The following is a 20,070-nucleotide window of genomic DNA, read 5'->3' as shown; positions in this document are numbered from 1 at the left end:
CTTCAGTGTGTAATCTGTGGAGTTTCCAACATGGGAAGAACAAAAAAAAATGTTCCATTATTTACGGGAAAGAGGAAAGCACTGAGCTTTAAATTCAGTTTGAATCCTTGTTTTGCAGCTTTGATTTGCAACTCCATCAGTACTTTTTTAGCGTATGTATGTGATGGTTGTCTTTGAATAATTTTAAGCAGACCCCTGTAATAGCCCCAAATCCTTGTAGTTTATCTTTGTCGCACAAAACTATTACAAATACTTTACCTACTCTTGTCAATTCTTTATATAAATCTATAGAGCAACTTTGATTCCTGGTATAGTTTGTGAACGTAATATTCTTCCTCTTAGGCACAACAGGGATTTACCAAGGAGCCAATGGCCTGACAAACTCGGCAGGATTCGGCGCTGTGCATCAGGTATGGCCACACATAGTGTTTGCCCGCGGGGTGTGGTGTGAAGTTCACTCTCGAGATCCTTAAAATCAAGACAAGGGCATCATGACACCCCATTTTGCCTCGGTTCAGCTACTGCAGGTCTCTTAAGCTCCCTCACACCTCTTGTTATTAGCTCATATTTCTATAGGCAAGGACACTCATCTGGGCATTTAGTTGTTGCTGAGCTAGCTGGAAAATCTCAAGCATGAACATTTCTGCAAAACCATTACTGCATTTATTTTTTCACTTTTCTAACCCGTTCAAACAGCTGATCAGAAAAAGTTGCTGATCATGGGAAAATGCAGCCTGATTGCTCCTTCCCTCACCAGCTATTCATGCCGGTTTTCTAGGTGTAGTGTTGTCGTGGAGATTGCACGTTGCTTGCTGTCCTTCTCAAAATACCACCCTGCCTCGCTCCTATATGAAATTGGTAAACCCTGTAGTGCCAAACGTGTCAGCGGTGATAAATAAAATCCTACAGAAAAAACAGACTTTCCTGATTTTTGACCTCTTGTTGATTCAGCTGATCTGAATAAAGCAGAAGTGTATTTAGGAGAGGCAGAAATGTAATTTCCAAAGTGACTAAAACACAGTCCGTTGGCGAGAGGGTTCCTCAGCCTTGCCTTGCTGCGTGCTTGGGTAACACTGCCTGGCTGTATGCAGGGCCTGGCTCGTTTGTTTCTGAGATGAAAACCATGATATGCAGAAGGTCCGTGTCTCTTTTTTCCCCGAAGGAATACTCCTCCTACCCAAGCTTTCCGCAGAGCCAGTACTCTCAGTATTACAGCTCTTCCTACAGCTCTCCCTACGTGTCGGCAAACAGCATCAGCCCGTCGGCCATCCCCACGTCCGCTTACTCGCTGCAGGACTCATCCCACACCATCACCAGCCAGAGCACAGAATCACTCTCTGGTAGGTGCCCCTAATGTCTGCTCTTGGATTATTTTGCAAGTATTTTTTCTATTTGTTGGATTTTTGTAAGTATTTACCTAGATAAACCAATTTTCCCAGCTCTTATTACTGACACTTAACAGATCACAGAGTAGGGAAGTGAGTAGAAAATAGAGGCTCTCTAAGGCCAACCTGCGTGGTTTTCATGAGTACCCATGGCTTGATCTCCTCTATTTAAAAGCAGTACAGAAATATAAAACAAAAGCAGATCAGTACTGTGTGTGGCAAAGGGGAGCTCAAAACAAATGTCCACGCTCTGAAAAAGCCCCACATGTTACTGCATGCTGACTTTGGAGCCCACATCTCCATCAAGATTTACATTCACCTCTAACAACTGTGTGTAATCTGTGTGTTCATAAATAAGTACAGGAAGAGAAAGCTTTTCTTAAAAAAAAAAAAAAAAAAATCAACACCGTCTAAGTTGAAAGCTTGGTATGAATTCCACACGGAGAAGCACCTAAACCTTCAACATTTTTGGCCTTTGAGTGTTTAACTCTTGCAAGTCTCAAGGCTTTAATGGTTTATGGAATTACTGACGGATTATTATCCTCCTATGCACCGCTGGAGTGCGGCCTTCACGTATCGTTTCCCTACTGAGGTTTTCATTGGCAGGCAGTAACATTTGTGTCAAACACCACATAACTTGCAGATGAGCACGGTAGACACCCATTGCAGGTCTGCTGACTTATGGAACAAATCTGAACATCTGTGGTTGCTCTAAAAGAAAAATAAGCTATTTTTTTTTTTAATAAGTGATCACTGACTGCTCTAAAAGCAGTTGGAGGATTTTCTAGTCTTGAGATCTTATCTCGGGCTTTTTGAGGAAGGAACATTTAAATTGGGCGTCTTAGCCCCAACCCAGGCTCTTTTGAAGAAGTGTATGCCTGTGTTAGGAAGCTTGGGAGATCGGAACTTAGGCGAAAAGAAAAATTTCTTTGAAAAGGATGTGTGGTGGAAGGTAAGTGAGATATGGACAGGTTTGTGAAACCCAAGCCAACAAAAACAGATACGTTATACAGGGAACTTCACCTTTGTTTCTTCGCAGTTATTTCTAGACTACTGTCCCTATGAAATTGTTATTTAGGACTATGTATTTTTACATAGAAATAGAAGTTGAAAATATCTTTCGAGCCATAAATGTTCATTAAATTTAAAAAAAAAATACAAAAATGTAAGGGTTACTAGTATTCTTTTCTACTATCTAATTTTTCTCTTGGAAAAGTTCGGATGTGGGATATAAAATTTAAAAAGATGCTTTTTTCATTTGAAAAATATGACGGTTATTTTTAATGTGCCATTTTGAAATTATGCGTGTAATCTCAGCTATTTTTGAATTTATTTTAACACAAACCTTTGCAATGAAAAATTAGCTGGAATGAATGAGTGAAAATGAATGACAAGCCGTTCTGAGTGGTTTCTCTGATGTTTGTGGGATGCACAGGGCAGGTTTCCCTGAGCGTGTTTTCTTGTGCATCTGCTGCTGTCTGCTGGCAGATTCCCCGCTTTAATTGTACTGACGCCGTGCAAATTTAAAGCCTTTGGTCTCTGCAACAGGGGAGTACGCGACGACGCCAGCCAAGGAGGCGGAAGCGGAGCGGCACCAGCGCGGGGCGGACGGCAAGGTGCGGACGCGCTCCAAAAGGAGCACCGACCCCTGCCCTCCCGCCGACAGCGAGATCGAGGTGAGGGCCCCGCGGCCCTGCCGGCCTCGTCGGGCAAGGGGGAGAACTTGGGAAACCAGCATCGTGGTTTGGTGTCTGTAGGAGCAACATCTTGGGCGCTTTGTCACATGTAAATTGTTTCTTCTTTTCCCCTCTGGGCCCTTTCCGGGGCTGCCGTGTCCCCCCAGGTGGGTGTGCAGGAGGCACCTTTGCCTGGTGCTCCCTGTGGTCTGATGTCTCCCAAAGCTGCCATACGTGTTTCCTCACTGACCTGCTTCCTGCAAATGCCTAACGTGCCACTGTTTCTTTTTTTTCCCCCCACCTCATCTCTCATCGCAGCGTGTGTTTGTGTGGGACTTGGATGAGACGATAATTATTTTTCACTCCTTACTCACGGGAACCTTTGCATCCAGATATGGGAAGGTAATATTTGATTTGTCTCTTTTTTTACCATTACAGCTTGTCCAGCCAAATCACATCGGGAACTGTGGGGGCAGCTAATAAGGCAGCTTTTCAAACAGAGGCTGCCAATCCTGTTCAGACACACTCATATAAATATGTCCTGTGGTATTTCCTCCTGACATGTGAAAATTTAATTTGCTTCCCCTTCGTGCTGCAAGTAGCCCCTTGTTTTCCAAGAGCCGGTGTTGTTGGAGGGCTGCTAGGTGGGACTTGCTCAACTGTCCCCTTTGGGTGTTTTGGATAAGGTGAAGTTTTTAGGCAACTCTGTGGCTGAACAGACTGAACTTGGCTGCTACAGGGAAAACACTGGCGCTTGGCTTTAGTACTATGTGCTTCAGTTTCCTCCTACAGCATTTTTTTACGATAAACACTTAAGTCACTTTGAATTACGGAATGTCAAACACTTTAAAATGGGTAGGAAAAAAGACAATATCGTTACCTAATTAAAGGTGGATGACCTGTTTGGCAGCTGTTTCCACACATGGCTTTGAACAGTCAGAGGCTGGAAAATAACCCTGCATCTCTCGAGAAAGCAGAAATATGATTTGACATCATTTCATGGCTTTCCCAGCTGTACCTGTTTTACGACGGTTATAACAAGCTGAACGTGTAATTAGTGAGATAGATTTATTGTTTGCTGTTAGGCGTGCGCGGTTGTAAAGGATATGGGAGGGTGTTTGTGGTGTGGAAGTTACTGCGGCGTTGGGAAGGCTGCTAACACTTCCAGCAGGGCTCTCGGAAAAGCAGGCGCGTGTTTCCGAGCAGGGCTTTGCTCAGGCCGTGTTGTCCAGGGTGGCTGCAGTGGTTCCTTTTCCTAAGGATGAGCATACACGTGCATGCTCGGAGCGAGCTGCCGGCTCAAAGTAGCAAGAACACGGCCGATTGGGAAGCACAAACTGGTGTGACTTAGCGCAGCTCCGCGGGCGCCGCGGGGCCGAGCGGAGGCAGCAGCCGGGAATTCCCAGCCGTGCGCCGGGGAGCCGGGTCGGGCCGAGGCCGCAGGAGCTGCCCGCAAGAGGGGAAAAGGGGAGCTCGGGGTTTTGTGCTGGGAGCCTCTCAGAGCTGAGAAGTGACAAACTTGTCCTGTCTGGTTGCATTACACAAATGCAAGGAATGGTACAAAGAAGGATTTTTTTTTTTTTTTGTAGGCTGTTATTTTTTCATTTGAGCTTTTTTTGGAGAAACTTCCGCAGAAGGATTTTTCTTGCTCCTTCATTTGTTTCATCAGTATTAAATTCCACGGGGCTTTTCTCTAAGGGAAATGGTTGTGTTATGAAAGCATTATAGGCTAACAGCTTGATCCAAAGACAACCTGAGACTTCAGCGGGCTTTGGAGCAGCCCTTAAACCAAGAGGGAACTAGAGCTGCTCAGGTAGACTGTCCTGGGAGCCATTAGGGAGTAAATGCACTTCAGAAATGTTTAAGTGAGCTGAATCATCAAGCACAGGTGAAGCCGTGAGCCAGAGCTTCAGAGAGTTTCCGAACTTCGTGCTTGAATCATGTAGGAAGTGTTAATCTCAAAGTAAAGTCTTAATATCAGGGCCTAAAATTCCTACTTTTTTCTTCCTTAATGGCTTCACATGCCTCTAGTTAGACAAGTACCTACTTAGAATCCAATCTCGCGTGTAGAGGTTCCCTGCGTGTTCCTTCAGAAGTGACAGCTTATGTGATCTTCACCGTTCCTCTGGTGGGTGTACGTTAAATACATAGTAAGCCCCTATATCGTCCTCTCCATCGTGCTTCTGCAGCCACCATGCAGCTGCTCGCTGAACCGGGCAGTGCAGCTGGTGAAGCTGAACGTTTCTGGAGGGGTTTTCTGGGCGGAGGAGACAGGGAGGTAGCTGTGGTTTCCAAGATTTGGGACTGCGTTCTTGAAGTTTCTGTCTGTTGTCCCTTCCTTGGTGGCCCTGGCACTAGGGGGCTGTCCTGACAACCCTTCTCTGGGGAGGAGGACGCTCCTGTGCTGGGTGCGGAGGCCTTTCTGCAGAGCGGCCCTGCTACGTTCCCCTGTGGCGGCCGCGGAGCTGCCGGGCACCCGCGTCGCGCACGAGCTGGCCAGGGCGGCCGCGCTGGCGATGCCTCCCCCTCCGCTCCTCGACGGGAGGCCCTCTGACAAAGAGAAGGGGAAAAAGAAGAAGAAAATGTCCCAGATCTAATTAGCCCTGGATATTATGTTCAGGAACCTGTTCTGCAGGCTTCCCATTGCTGTATGGGTGCAGAATATTTACCCTGCGCCTGCAGACCATGACAGACATCGGGCGCTATTGTGGCTTAAGGTACTGCCCCCCCAGCCCTGTTAATCCCCCGAGCTGTGCTGAGTAGGGATGCCTGTTCCACAAGGGGTGACTCCGACCTTGCCACGTCTGCAAAGAGCCACGGACAAAACGCGATGGCAGAAACAGAGAAGAGGCTTCACAGCGCCGCTCTCCCCGAGCCGGAGCGCGTAGGGGGCTTTGGCCCTTTGTTTGAGGCAGCGAGACACAGCGCGGAAGGCCTTTTTTTATGGTATTAACTTCAGACACAATAAAAAGAGGTTGCAAGCCCTCCTGTGCCAAAGAAAACCACAAGTCTGTTCCCCTTTCCCTGACTCCTGAGCACTTTGCTGCAAGCTTTCTCCGTAATCTTCATTGTCGAAGCATTTAAAAAATATATTTCTGCATCTCATTGAGTCAAGGAAAATTATGTATTGTATGACAGATTCAGTCTCATGCTTTTAAAAGGAGTAAAATGGAGAAGAAAGGGAGCACCAAGTCTATTGTTTTCCCTTGCTGAGGGATTTGTGCAGATTCTCCTTAGTATTTTGTACTTTTCCCAGTGCTTCCCCAGCATGTGCTGTTTCACTCTGTGTTGTTACACTGCCGAGCAAAACTTTAGTGTCAAACTGGATTGTGATTGAAGTGTAGAACTCAAATTCATATTTTGGTGAAACTGATATTCTAAAATCCTGGAACCAAATGGAAAGGATTTAATTTTAGCACCAAATTAAAGAACAGAATACGGAGTCAGTGTAAACACATGATTTTGTGGGATCTTTATTAGCCCTTTGACAATGCAGGCCAGCCCCAGGATTATGATCTCTAAAGTTCCCCTTTCTATGCATAGCATTTTCTGACATCATTCGGCATCTTTTGTTGACTTGAATTTAAGAAAATTTTGTGTAAGAAACTGTCTCCTGCCAAAATTTGTCTGGCAGGGATAGGTTCTCACCGATTTTTTTTTTCCTTTAAAAAAGGCAAAAATCCCTTCTCTCTGCTCTCACTGAACACTTAAAGCTGCTCCTGCTTTTCCCTGCTCCTTTCTCTCCCAGACCCCCACGCTGGTGCCTGACAGAGGCACCGTGGGGCTGGATCGCGGTGGAGGGCGATTCCTGCCCCTCATGGCCAGCCCTGCGCGAGCCGAGGCGGCAGAAGGCCCCGTTTCCCTGCGGGGCCCTCGCGGGCTCGTTCGGGTGTCGCAGGGCTGGAAGGCGCCGTCCGTGAGGCCGGGCACGTAGCTCCGCGCGCCCTGCTGCGGCCTGCCCTCACGTGAGGCGATTCCGTCCCTCAGACAACCGCGAGCCCTAGCGCGGCGGCACCTCTGTTTGTTTGGCTTCTCCACGGGGCAAACCGGCCCGTTGTGCCCGGCCCAGCCGTGTTTGCTCACGCTGCGAGGCGCAGGGGTGGACGTGGGCCTGCCGGCGGGCAGCACAACAGCACAAGGGGGAATGCGGGCCTTGCGACGCCGTAACGCGGGGCTGCAAACCAAACAGGGCCTAATTCACTCAGCACATCGTGGATTAAGTCGAGATGAATCCAATTTGGAAGGGATTTTCTGAGGAAGTTGGAGATTTTTACACCCGCTGGAGGCTAAACCTCGTGTTTAATGCCTTTTTAAATTAAATTAAAACAGCATTCAATCACCGCAGGTAGTAATAAAAAAAAAAGATTGTTACTTTAGACATGTTGCTCTATTAATTATTAGCTCATTATTGGAGATAGGGAAGTAAATAACCCCAGCCACTCGGCTGTGCCCAGCGTGTATTTTAGGAGCAAACGCCTGTGCTTGTCCTGCGGGGCCGTTGGGCACAGGGCTACCCACGTCACTGAGCCCGGGGCTCAGCTCCCACCATTTCTTTGAAAATATTTCTCAATTTGAGGGCTTGAACTTTTCCTACTACTTGATAAAAATGTCTGCCTTTTTTGTTTTTTTCTCCAGGCCTTTCCAAGTAATTAAACTCAATTAAAACTCTTAAGCTCTCCCCTTCGGTGACAATGTTGTTATCAAGGGCTGAGCGTGGGGTTTGGCTGGGAAATCCCGTGATTGCTCCCTAATCTGGCCCTCACCCCTGGCTGACACCTGGGCCAGATAAAGCCTGCAGGATGGCAGTCTGACAAGTGCTCTTAATTAATACCTACTTCCTTGTAGAAAAGCAATTATTTGCTCACAGCACAAACAGGTATTTGGCAGGGATTTTGAGAGACTGATTGGGTTAAAGTAGTAGGGCTTTATTAAAATAGTAGGGCTTTATTTTGTTTATTGTTGTGTTTTATTCTTTGAGGGCAGGGGGAGGCCTGAACCCGAACTCTGCGCGGGGCCTTCCCGCGAGCCCCGGGCTGCGGCTCGGTGCAGACACGCTCCTTGGAGCGCTTGCTTGGTGTGCTTTGGGTTAAGCAATTCCATGGTGGTTTTTCTCCTTTAAGCTACTGATAAAAAGCTACATTTGCAGAGCTGAAGTAAGCTTTTGATGGAAGATTTTGTGTTTTCAAAATTAATTTTAGGTGGGATGTTATTAGCTTTTGGGGAGATACGTTGTCTCAAATGGCCATTTTGAAATGTTATCGGCTGGAAGCACTAGGTGAGTGTGCTGTGGAGCGAGCCCCGAGGGCAGTGCATGGCCGAGAGGGGCGCAGGGGCTCACAGCAGGTTTGGTTTGCAGAAGGGGTTTAGTAGCAGCTTTCCAGCCCTGCCTCGCGTCGTCTGGGGGGTTAGCCAGGGGTAGGACCCTGCTCCTGATGCTGCCGAGCAGGCGCTCGGGGCTGTTTACAGTGAATCCCTTTGCGTGGCGAGCGGTGGCTGCGGGAGATGTTCGTTCTGCTCCTGCACTTGGTTTGTGCTCCTGCGGACTGCACCTCTGCCCAGGGACAGGTCCCAGTGACCAGCGGGGACGGAGCCAGCGCGTGCTGCTGAGCTCATTGCTCGAGCATGGGTGTCCGCTGCCTGCCAGGGCATCCCCCTGCGGCGCCAAGGAGCCATCGGTGCTGCAGGACGGTCCCTTCGGAAGGCCTCTGTCCCCCTTATCCGTCTGAACAGCATCGCAGATCTCTTTCAAACCCTTTACGAACCACACGGAGAAATTTGACAGCCTGTTGACTGAAACACTCAAGTGGTTTTGTGCTTTCCCGCCGGTGCGACTCTCCTGTTTACCCCGCGCTCGGGGTTTGAGGCCTGTGCGGGTGCAGCCGGGGGCTCAAGCCTGGTACAAGGGCTTGTCGATGCAGCGGTGACCCCATAAATAACGACCCCGGAGCCCCGACCGGTGCCGCTCGACACCTCTCGCGTACTGAGAGCACCGAGTTGCTTTTAACTTTATCAGCCCATTCAAGGCTTGGAAACGTGCCTCGCTCTAGAGGAAACGTCCATACTGAGAAAGCACCGAGGCCAAATCATCTCCCCAGACGGCTTCCCCTCTGGGTGGTAAAGTGCATTTTTCTGTTTTATTTTCATTCCATCACATTCTCTATCTCAAGAGAGAGACTTTTTTTTTCTCCCTCATCTATAGTTTAATCCCCATATTGTTTGGTTTAAGAGAAGGTAACTTCATACACTGTGGAAACATTCTCTACTCTCCATTAGTGATTAATACCAATAAAGCTAAAGACAAAATTTAGAGGACAAATAACAGATACCAACCAGTGAGACTTCCTAAAAGAGGTTTTAACAGCAAATGATCCTTGAAATGTATAAAAATAAATTGCTTCATTAAAAACTATTTTACAAAGTCACTCCTTCCAAGCAGCAGATATTCCCCCAAACAGCTCCCCCGTGTCACTACACCTGGGTAGTAAAACTTGATGGAGTGCGGCTTGCAGGGGCCACGGGCGGGTGCCCCGGTTCCCCCGGTGCCCCCATGCTCGTCGGCGAGCGCGTTTGGGCTTCACAGGAGATTTGGAGAGGGTTAAGTGAAGGTTAAGCCTGGAGCCTCCTAGAGCAAACGAATACATCGATTGAAATGTCCTCGTCCTGCATCGGGTGCCCTGCTAGAGCTCCTCGGCTAGTGTGTTACTGTCCTGCCATAAAACAACATAGCTCTGCCGAAATCTGCAAAAAATTAAGAGGAGAGACTGCATATAAATCTGCCTCGTTTTAGCAGAGCTTGTAACTGCCGTGGAGGGGAAACCACCCACATAAACATAAAGATGAGAGATCCCTGTCCTAATGAAGATGAATTGCAAATAAAAGCCTGTGGTGGGAGCCCTTTTCGAGTTGTCTGTTTAGTTTGAGCAGGCGCAAGGCTTTTGCACTGGGGTTGAACAGATTATTAACCACAGATTATTTTTCCTTGCATTTTTGGAGTACTTAATGCTTAAGCCAACGTGCTGCTGCAGAGCCTGTTTGCATCAGGGCACTTCTGGGCTTTTGCAGCGGGCGTAGGAAGGAGGTGAGTTACCCGGAGGTCGCGTTTAGGCATGACAGATTGGAAAAGTGACTGAAAAAAGCAGAGCACCTGGGCTGAGAGGCTGGATGCAGCAGGGCTCTTGGGAGCGTTCCCACGTGTGGGACCACAGACGTGCAGAGCCCATCTGGCAGCTCTGCAGAACTGTACCTCCCCCGGGGATCCCCATCCCTGAGCCGCGTCCTGAAGTCCTGCAGGTAGCACGGCCCTACGGGGCAATGCAGCTGCGGTTCTACCACCAGCTTGGGTAGGAGCAAGCCGGGATGTGAGGAAGTTCACACACGCTTAGGGGCGTGTGGAAGGCGTTTTGAGGCAGCTCATACCTCCATTTCCACGTTATTTTAATCCTGAAGAAAGCGTTTCAGAAGCGCCGCAGGTGGCAGCGCGGGCGCCGCGGGGCCCAACAGGGCCGTCGGCGCCACAAACCCACGGGAAGGGCAAACGCGGCGGCCGCCTGGGACGAACTGGCCGAGCTGCCCCTCCAATGAGCCCCTGGTGTCTTGGGGCGCTTGACCTGGCCGTAACGGCCGGCGCTTCTGGCTCCAGCAGCCCCTGCTGCTGCCGGGCAGTTACAGCCCTTGGACAGTAAAGACGTGTTGGTGTGGGAAGAGCCATGCCAAGCTCCTATGGCAGCCTTGGAGGACGGGGCGAGAGGGCACAGCTGGGCTCTGTGGCTCTTTTTTTCCCCATAACCGCTCACCGCCAATGCTATTGGAAATCTATTCTTGCTCCAACCTGCCAAGCAGTTCTTCCAAGTGTTTAAAGCTTCTTGTTATCCGCCTCTGAAACGGGAGGCCTGTTCCAGGTCAAGGAGGGTCATATGCATCCTTGAAAGAGCAGAATTGGATTATCTAAAAGAGCAAAAGAAAGGGTGGGAAATCACGTTAAGACATACTTGAGAAATAAACGGCTTTAACGAACAAATCTATAGAAACAGGAATCCGTAGATCCTGTGTTTGCTCTAAGACATCCCACCCCACCGCCTCCTCCCCCAAAAAGGAAAATCCCAGTGACTGGAAAAAAAAGGCTGTTTTTTTCCTAACAGGACACTACAACGTCTGTGCGGATAGGCCTTATGATGGAAGAAATGATCTTCAACCTTGCAGATACGCATCTGTTCTTTAATGACCTGGAGGTATGTAGCTGCTTATATTCTTTAACATTTCTTTTTCTAATCATTTGCATCTGGTCTACAAACTTGTTTTTCTGGCCGAGAAACTTTCATTAGTGACCCCAAACAAGTGGGCCCTTCTGGAAGCATACCTTTGTGTGTCCCTCTGACATCTTCATTCTGTTAAGGGTTTTTTTTTCTAAATTCAGAGTAACAATGATGGCTTTTGGCAGTTTTAGTAAATCTAATAATGAGGACATTGCTGCTGCTTCTCCTGAAATTTGCTCTTTAATAAGTTTATTAAGCTAAATTAGCATAGATCCTAGGGGGCACGTAGCAATTAACTACGAGCCAGTGCAGAGGTTTGAAAACTGGTCATTGCTCCAGTGACCACTGCTCAATTCTGCAGAGAGGCTGAGCTGAGGTGAGTTCATGCACTAAACAGCAGGAGCAAAAAGCCCTTCTGTCTGGGGCAGTGTTAGGTCTGACAGCCCTGTCTGCAAAGCCAAAACCTTTTTGAGTGTGTGTTAAAATGCAGCACTTTTCACCCGTGAGATCTCAGTGTCTTGCCCAAAGCCTCTTCAGAAACCCTATGCCAATTTAGACTTTTCCTCTGTTTATAAAAGATTTAAGTGTGCAAATCATATTAAAACAACTTTTTTTTTCCTGGCTTCACTTATCACTCTAAACATGAAATAAGGCAGCAGATTGTCTGGCCTCAGTCAAGTTCTGCACATTTGTCAGTCAGTAACAGCTTTGGCTGCTAGAAGACTCCTTAGGTCACTTTTGTCTCCCAAGGCCTCTCAAATTCTTCTTTAACCACTGGAGCAGAGCAAAGTTTTTAATTATAAAAAGTTGGTTTGAGTTTTTTTTTCTTCTGTGGTTTCTAAACCTTAAGCAGCAAAAGCTACACAAAAATTCACTGAGAAATGGGACTTTTTCATCCAGCAGGCCTAGGTAGCTGAGTGAAAACTAGACCAAAATTTTAGCACTGCTTCTTCCAGTAGCATTCAGAAAAAAATGCAAAATTTCTGGGCTCCATATCCAGGACAGGAGGAGAGGCAGGTGCTGCAAGACAAATCCATTCACCAAAATGCTAAGGGGGAGCATTTCTAAGTAGATTGGGCTACAAAGATGCTAGATAACATTTCTGTTTCTAGTGCTGTTTTGTTGCTGCATGAGAAATGGAAGCAATTTTGCTGCTGTCCTGGAGTCTCTTATCAGCTTGCCTTTTGTTCCTAAAAAGTGGAGGAAGCACAAAATGGGGCAGCTGGATAGGCAGCTGAGCATAACCCCAGTGGACTTTCCAGAGGGAGTAAAGTGGCAGCACAGGCACCTCGGGGGTGAGAACAAGCCCCACTGGACCTGGATGGTTCAAAATGATGAAAAAAAATTTGAGAAAAGATAGTTCTGCAGCCAGCCACAGCAGAAGGCAGCCGGGAAGATGCCTCGTGAGACAGCTTTATCTCAACTCTGGCACCGGTTCAGTCCTCAGCCAATATGCCTTGTCCATCTAGCTGGAAAGAGAAGAGCATCTTCTACTCCAAAATTTCATTTTTCCCCTTTTGCCTGTGCTTGATAGGTTTTCCAAACCAAAACCAAATTAAGGTGTTTTGTATTACCTGAGTGTTTTCAATGAAGCAATGGGGGATGAAGGAGAATTGCAAAGTGAATGTCCTCTACAAAATCATGCATTCAGAAAAGGGCCATTTCTGCTTGGAAGTATTTGCAGCCATAGCAGCAGCAGCGCGTTCATCCATCTCTGTCCAGCAGCCACCCAGCGCCTTCGCTTTGGATGATAAATGAAAGGCTTTCAAGGTGCAGCATTAGCGAGGGCTGCTTAAGGATGATAGGTCACTAAGTGTCATGCTTGAAGAAGATGCAATGAATGATATTGTTGAAAAAAGGAAAACTAGAAACAGCAAAAACAGCAGAGGATTTGATGCAGTGCTAGACCTCGGAGGTTGCCCTACACGTTAGCACCATCGTGTGGTCCAGCACTGCCCTGTACACGCACAGGCTGCAGCGAGGAGGCAGCAGGACAGTTGCCCTGGTCAAGGCCAGAGCACGAGGACTCCTGCTAGGGACCGACACACACCCAGGATGTTTTTGTGGCACGAATCTGTGGAGCTCCGGAGGCCGAGGAGCCCTCCCTGCCGCGCCGGCAGCGCCGCTGGCCCCGCTCGCAGTGGGGGGGGGATGTCACTCCCGCCTGCCGGCAACGCACGCGGCCTGGGAAGTCAGTTTGCAGCTTGTTTTAGCAACAGAGCAGCAGCTTAACTGTGGTGGCTGCAGGTTGCAGGGCTGCGCAAAGCAGGAGGCACTGCCAGCGGTTTCTGGTGCTTGTCTTTGAAAACGCCAGGCAGCCTCCTGCACTGCTGCTCTCATACTGCAAATTAGCAAACCCAAGGGTAGGGGTGATTGCGAGGGGCACAGCCTGGCCGCTCAGCAGGTGCTGGCAAGCTGACAACAGGCCTTTCCAGAGCTTCCTGTGCCACGCAAGGTAACTCCAAAAGCCCCCAAACCTGGGCACGGGCCAGCCCCTGTGCAGCACTTGTGGGGCAGGCAGCGGCAAAAGGTTTGCCCCATCCTGGAGGGTTTTATCAGCGTAACCCAGGTGAGCAAGGGCCTATATTTGTCAAATTCAAATCATATACGTTTTTCCACCACTGTTTACCCCAGTTGTGTATCACTTCTTCAGCACTTGTGTAGCCGTGAGGACACACTGAGTTGCTGCCCTGTGCTCCAAGGGGGAACAGCCCAGGGCTCCGGCCCTCGCGCGGGGGCAGCGCTGCTGACACCGCTCCCACGGGCTGGCCCTGCCTCTCGGCAGCCCCCGTGTCCGCCCCGGCTCCCCGCTCGCTGAGAGCTCAGGGAAATTCGGCAGGAATGAAAAATTAGTCTCGTAACCGGGTAGTAAAACGCGGCCCGCGTCCTTCCTGTAAGCAGCTTCCCTGCGTTTCGGCCGGTAACACGATCGGCTCAGCCGCCGCGCTATGAGGTAGCGTCTCACCGAGTGTCACGGTATTTTATTAAGTCAGAAATGCGATAGCTACTGTTGTCACACTTCAGTGTACAGAACAATTCATTCACAAATGAGAAAAGCAGATCCCTCCGCAAATACCTTTCCCCTGACTCAGTGCTCTGCGACGCACAACCGCGCGGAGGGGGCTGCCCCGGCGGGGCCCTGCGCAGCGGAGGAGGCGCCTGCAGATGAGGGGCAGGAGAGAGGGGTGCCCTCGAGAGCGGCTCCGCGCGGGCTCCCTGCGGGGCTGAAGAGGACGAGGGTAAAACTGGGCGTCTTGTTGAGAATTACCCCATGTAAGTGCTGCAGCAAATGTCGTGTTGTGGAGAGAGCTAGATCACAGGCACCTGTGGCACTGTGCTTTGGATGTCAGGCTTGGTTGCTTGTTTGGGGATTTTTTTGTTTTGGAAAGGGCCTTATTCAAAGTAAATCATAAAATTCCTCATTAGGGAGAGCAGATCTGTAGCTTACAGGGCACTGAAAGGGGCGAAGGCCGTGGCTGCTGGTTAGCAGTTGTCCTGGCTGAGGCGGCCTGGGGCACCTGGTGCTTTTATCGTCCCCCAAAGTGAACCCAAGTGAAGGGCAGCTCGTGTCAGCGTTGTGTCCTTACCTGCAAGGGTCACGGAGAAGGGAGATTAAGTGCTAGGGGAAGCTTCCTGATTTTTCTCTTTCTACAAAGAAGCCATAGAAAAAATATCTCAAGTTTTTGAGGTAAGGCCTCCCCTATTCAAATGATGAGGATTTTTGGCTGATAAGATCTCCGGGACGTGCCTCGTGCAGGCGTAGCACCGCGGGGAAAAGCAGTTTAAATTTCCTGTGCGTGGATTTCCTCATTGCTGTCACACACGGCTTCTTAGCTCTGTCCATGGAGCAGGGCTGTGAAAGGTGCCTTGCTCAGTGCTTCGGCACATCAAGGGGTGCTCAACACCCTCCTCAGGACAGGGGAAATGCCAGCAGGGCAGGTGCCTCTGGAAATTTCTGTGGAACGAATCTTGAAATTGTTTGGGCAAACACTTCCTCTCCAATGTGCCTGTCTCCCAGGGGAAGAGGCTGCGAAATCCATGCCTTATCATGCATACAAATTTTGATTGCACAAGCTGTGTGCTGCTTGTAACAAGGAAGCAGCTGGACTACACTAGGCAGTACTGGTGGTGTGTAAGGCTTCCTCTTCTCAATATGACCCTGGAAGTCTCTTTCATTAATGAAACATGTTCTTGCAGGTTTTCTTTTGCAAATCATTTACTTCTGTGTGTGCTTTTTTTTCATATGCTTCTCAGGACTGTGACCAGATCCACATCGATGATGTGTCGTCAGATGACAACGGACAGGATCTGAGGTAGGGGATGTCCAGCCTGGTCCAGGCAGCTCAGGTGCTCCCCAGCTCTCTGGGAACGGCTGCTCCTAAGGTGTGGGGATCCTTGCCAAGGCGGGTTGCTGTGGATGGGAGGAACTTGTAGTAAAACTGCACCGAATATTTTGTGTGTAACTAAGCTCATCATGTAAGCAAAAGCTACTTCTGTACAGTTACATAGTCCTTTCCCTGCAATGTTTCCTGCAACGTCGTGGTAGCTGGTGCAGGAGTGAGATGTGCAGAGCTCAAATATAGTTTTATGATTTGGGTTTTTATGGATGGTTGTATAATTGGTATAAAAATTGGATATATAAATTAGTGCAGAAGCAGCACAGAAAGCAACATAAGTGTTTTAGGGAAAAGGCTTCCTGCAGGGAACGTCATTTGGATTTGAGTGTAACTGAAGTGCAGGTCTGTGCGTTGCCACGTGCTGAAGCTGCTCGTCTGTGCTCAGTTCCACTGGCTCTGGCAGCCTGTGAGTCTGGATATCTCTTCAGCCAGTAATTAAAACAATAATTTGAGTTTTCCATCAAATAAATCACTGCGCTTGCCCACGCTGAGCAAGTGAGAAAAGGCAATATCTAACAGCAGCTCTTAGATCCTGTGACAACCCCAGCCTAAATGGCTGCAGTCATTTCAGGAGTGCTCCTTAGCTGCTTAGGGCTGGTCGGCGTGGGAAATGAAGCCGAGCTGACTGAAGTGTGTTGAGCACGTTAAACTCTTGCCCGAATTCCCTAATACAGAAATACAGCGGCCTCAGGGCTTCCTGGCCGGGGAAGCTGCCGTGCAGTAAATGAGGCTGTGGAGGCCTCGGCTCAGAGGGCGCCTCGCGGGGCCTTGCAGGAGCCCGGGGGCAGCAGCGTTGCCGTCGCGCTGACCGCGTGCCCTCTCCCTTCCCCAGCACGTACAACTTCTCCGCGGACGGTTTCCACAGCTCCACGGCCAGCGCCAACCTGTGCCTGGGCTCGGGCGTTCACGGGGGAGTCGACTGGATGAGGAAGTTGGCGTTCCGCTACCGCCGCGTCAAGGAGATGTACAACACCTACAAAAACAACGTGGGCGGTGAGTGTCGCCGCCGGGCGCCCCGCGGCCTCTTGTCTTCCCGACTCCCGGCCCCGCTCTGCTGGGAGCTCCGGAGGAGGCACCGGGGCGGCCGGGCCGACACTGCCCACTGAGCTGGGCAACTATTGCAGCCGTCAGCCTTAAATCAGCGCTGCCCACTGGTGCCTGCTGCGGTGCGTGGAGAAGGAGCAAAACCTGAGCTGCTTAGAATTCCTTCGGCAGAGAAGCACCCTTTCCCAGTTTTCCCAGTTTTCCCAGCTGCTTAGTAAACACACAAGGAGTCCCAAGCCAATTCTAATGGTTTTTCCACAGGAGAACTCGTAGCGTAGGAGGGTGCTGGGGTGGGCAGAGCTCCTGCCCCAGGATCGGGAGCAGGGCGGTGGGAAAGGCCGGGCACGGAGCGTCACCGGGGGGAGCCGGGGGCCGTCACCCTGCGCAGCCTCGTGCTGGTCTGTGCCTACAAAAGGGCTCTCCTGCCTGCAGGTTTAATAGGTGCTCCGAAGAGGGAAACCTGGCTGCAGCTGAGAGCAGAGCTTGAAGCGCTGACTGATCTCTGGCTCACACATGCTCTGAAGGCTCTGAATTTGATACATTCCCGGTAAGAACAGCTTAAAGTATTGCCTCCAGGCTTGATCCAGGATCTCCTTTGCTTCCCTTCTTTTCCCCCGTCTAAACAAATCGAGACACATTTATGGGACTTTGCTGGCCCAACCTGTGGGAGGCCTGTCTGCACGTGTTTGCCAGACTTGTATTATCAAGGGTTGAGTGAGCTCGAGATGATGAACTGAGCAAAAGAAAAAGCAGTCCTGCTTCCTGCCTGTCTTTGGCTACATTATTTGTGGCACACCTGTCATGTGAGCAGGTTTCCAAGAGAACAGAAAGGGAGGAAAGGTCCCTGAATATGTTCATTCAAAGAAACAAGCATGGACATAACTTTGCAGTGTCTGAATTCCCACAAAATGGATGCAAGCAGTAAGACTGCATCATCACTGCTGCTCTCTTTTGTGAGTTTTTTCATTCCACTAATTTATTAAAGTGACATGGCCAGTACTTGGGTCTGCCTTGAGCTGCAAAATCCGCAGTGGTTGGGAGACGTCCCTCCCGCTGCAGGAGGGGTTTGCTCCCTGCCATCCTTCAGCTCAGAGCAGAAGAGGGACATGGATTGCCACCTCTGCTCACGTTTCTGTCTTCTAGGGCTAACTGTGTGAATGTGTTGGTCACCACAACGCAGCTTATACCAGCTCTTGCGAAAGTGCTTCTCTATGGACTGGGCACTGTCTTTCCCATTGAAAATATTTACAGCGCAACAAAAACAGGTAAGAGCAAAGTAATTAAGGCCTCAGCCAATGACTGATTGAAGTTTTGTCCTTGAATGAGACATGTCTGCCAAGTTGATTGCAACAAGTGACATATGAGCTTTGTTTTTGGCACTGTTTGCACGTGCATAATTCACAGCCTGACCACTCATACCTAAGCTGAATACAGACTGCCGAAAATCTAAGTCTTTCCAAATATCTCTGTGGGTAAGAGAGCCTTAACAACAACCAGCCTTGGGAGCACCTCTGGCATGCAGGATGCCCCGCTGCATCCAGCTAGGAGGAAGACAGTCGGGTTCAACCTGCTGCAAAAGCACAGACGGGATCCTGTTACTGAGGGCGAGGGATGGAGCGAGCTTAGGAAGACTTGTGTGAGTGCTGAACATTGGCAGGGTTGGCTGCAACTGGAATGAACTGAAAAGGTCTCTCCAGACTGAATGCCATGACTGTCACTTCACGCTGCCAACTGTAGGGCTAAGCAGAGGATCGGGTGTCCCTTAGCTTACGGAAAACTTCCAGCAGCACTTGGAAGTCCTTAATTGATAAAGAAAGTGCTAGTAGCTGTCGTGATGGAGAGGCTCCCTCTCACGTGGAGATTCAGTCAGGTCCTCATTTCAACAGAAAATGAGGAATGTAGAGGCAAACTTAACGAGCTCCCAGCTCCAGCTCAGTGCCAGCTCCACCTGCCACACGTGTCCGGGTAACAAATGTGTCTTCTCTTCTGTTGCTCAGGCAAAGAGAGCTGTTTTGAAAGAATAATGCAAAGGTTTGGAAGAAAAGCCGTGTATATTGTAATAGGAGATGGTGTTGAAGAGGAACAGGGAGCAAAAAAGGTACAGTTTGTGGATGCCATCCTGGATTCTTCCAAGTTTTCATTTCAGTGGCCCTGTCTTTATTTAAGTTTTAAAAAAACCTCCTTCCCTTTGAAACAGTTTGCAGTTGGTCGCATTTCTTCATATGCAAAATACTCAACAACTTTTGGAGAAATTTCTTACTGTAAATCTCCCCACCTCAGCAGCTAGTGCAATTTTTCAGGTGGTCCCTATCCTGCCATGTGTTCCAGGGTTTATTCTTGCTTAATAAACATGGCTTTGAACATACGAAAAGGAACACACCATGTGTGTGATCTCAGGTCAGCAAGCAGGGTCAGCTTCTGCTCTATACACATTATTCCTATAAATTCCAAACCTTTGGATTTTTTTGGTGATTTTTAAAAATATATGTGTATTTATATGTACATACTCATACTATAGATGTATATTGCTCAGTGGGGTCACAGGGCCTAAAGTCATTAGAGTAAATGCATTTGCAGCATAGGATTATTTTGTGCATCCTGGGTCTTATGCTGCTGACATGACTGTGGGAAGGTGATTGAGCTGCATTTGCTCACTGTGCAGTGCGTGTTGCACGTAAGTTGGGATGCAGTAACCGACTGCGTGAACCTCTCCTCCAGCAAGCGAGTTATATTTTTTAATAGGCACCCAGGTAGCTGCTGCAGCTCAGGTGATGTGTGACAGTTTTATCACCGCAGCCGAGTGGTGCAGCTGAACTTTGTGCTGCAAGATTTGAAAGGCCCTTTGGAGTGAAGCTGCTGCAAGCGCTTGCCAAGAAAGGCAGTCCCATTGGGTGGGATCCCAGCAAGCAGGGCAAAAAGCACCTGTCCTGTCCCCAGAGTTCTATCTCACCTCATCTTTAAAGCATCAGAAACACTCTCTTTTGTGTATTTGTTTCCTCTTGTCAGTGAAAATGGGGATAATAAACCTCCCTTTTGAGAGTTAGCCACAGCTGTAGCTGGTTCTCTAGTTCATGAAGGGTTAAGGAGTCCTCAGAAGAATCCCAAGTGCCTGGCTGGGAATGAAGTGATAATAGACTGCTGCTTTTGACAGCCCAGGGCCTGCTTCAAAGGTAGTGGGTCAGTGACCAGGAGGGCATCAAAGGCTGCCAGGCTCTGGGGCAGTAGGAAGAAGTGGGAAGGTTCAGTGATCTTCTGTGGGCAGGATTTCAGGAGCCCTCCTGCTTGTGTCTCCTGGCCTGAGCGGCTCTCCCGTTAA

The 20,070-nt window shown here is 49.1% G+C and overlaps 1 protein-coding gene across 2 annotated transcripts in view; it reads left to right on the top strand.

The window, feature by feature from the left end:
- EYA2 (EYA transcriptional coactivator and phosphatase 2) overlaps positions 1-20,070 on the top strand; it is a 71,129-nt gene that overhangs the window by 49,152 nt on the left and 1,907 nt on the right. For both annotated transcript variants that reach the window (XM_088528909.1, XM_088528906.1), the window contains exons 6-15: positions 343-410; positions 1,163-1,340; positions 2,934-3,061; positions 3,380-3,463; positions 11,200-11,289; positions 15,568-15,626; positions 16,543-16,703; positions 17,187-17,301; positions 17,898-18,019; positions 18,752-18,852. In XM_088528909.1, coding sequence (XP_088385035.1) covers positions 343-410; positions 1,163-1,340; positions 2,934-3,061; positions 3,380-3,463; positions 11,200-11,289; positions 15,568-15,626; positions 16,543-16,703; positions 17,187-17,301; positions 17,898-18,019; positions 18,752-18,852 — 1,106 coding nt within the window. The remainder of the gene's footprint in view (positions 1-342; positions 411-1,162; positions 1,341-2,933; positions 3,062-3,379; positions 3,464-11,199; positions 11,290-15,567; positions 15,627-16,542; positions 16,704-17,186; positions 17,302-17,897; positions 18,020-18,751; positions 18,853-20,070) is intronic.

Source organism: Tinamus guttatus, unplaced genomic scaffold, assembly GCF_059628265.1.
Source record: "Tinamus guttatus ecotype Peru unplaced genomic scaffold, ASM5962826v1 Tinamus_guttatus_pri_ptg000027l, whole genome shotgun sequence".
In the NCBI taxonomy this organism is placed as follows: Eukaryota; Metazoa; Chordata; class Aves; order Tinamiformes; family Tinamidae; genus Tinamus; species Tinamus guttatus.
The sequence above is the reverse complement of the archived record's forward strand: the minus strand, read 5'-3'. Positions and strand labels throughout refer to the sequence as shown.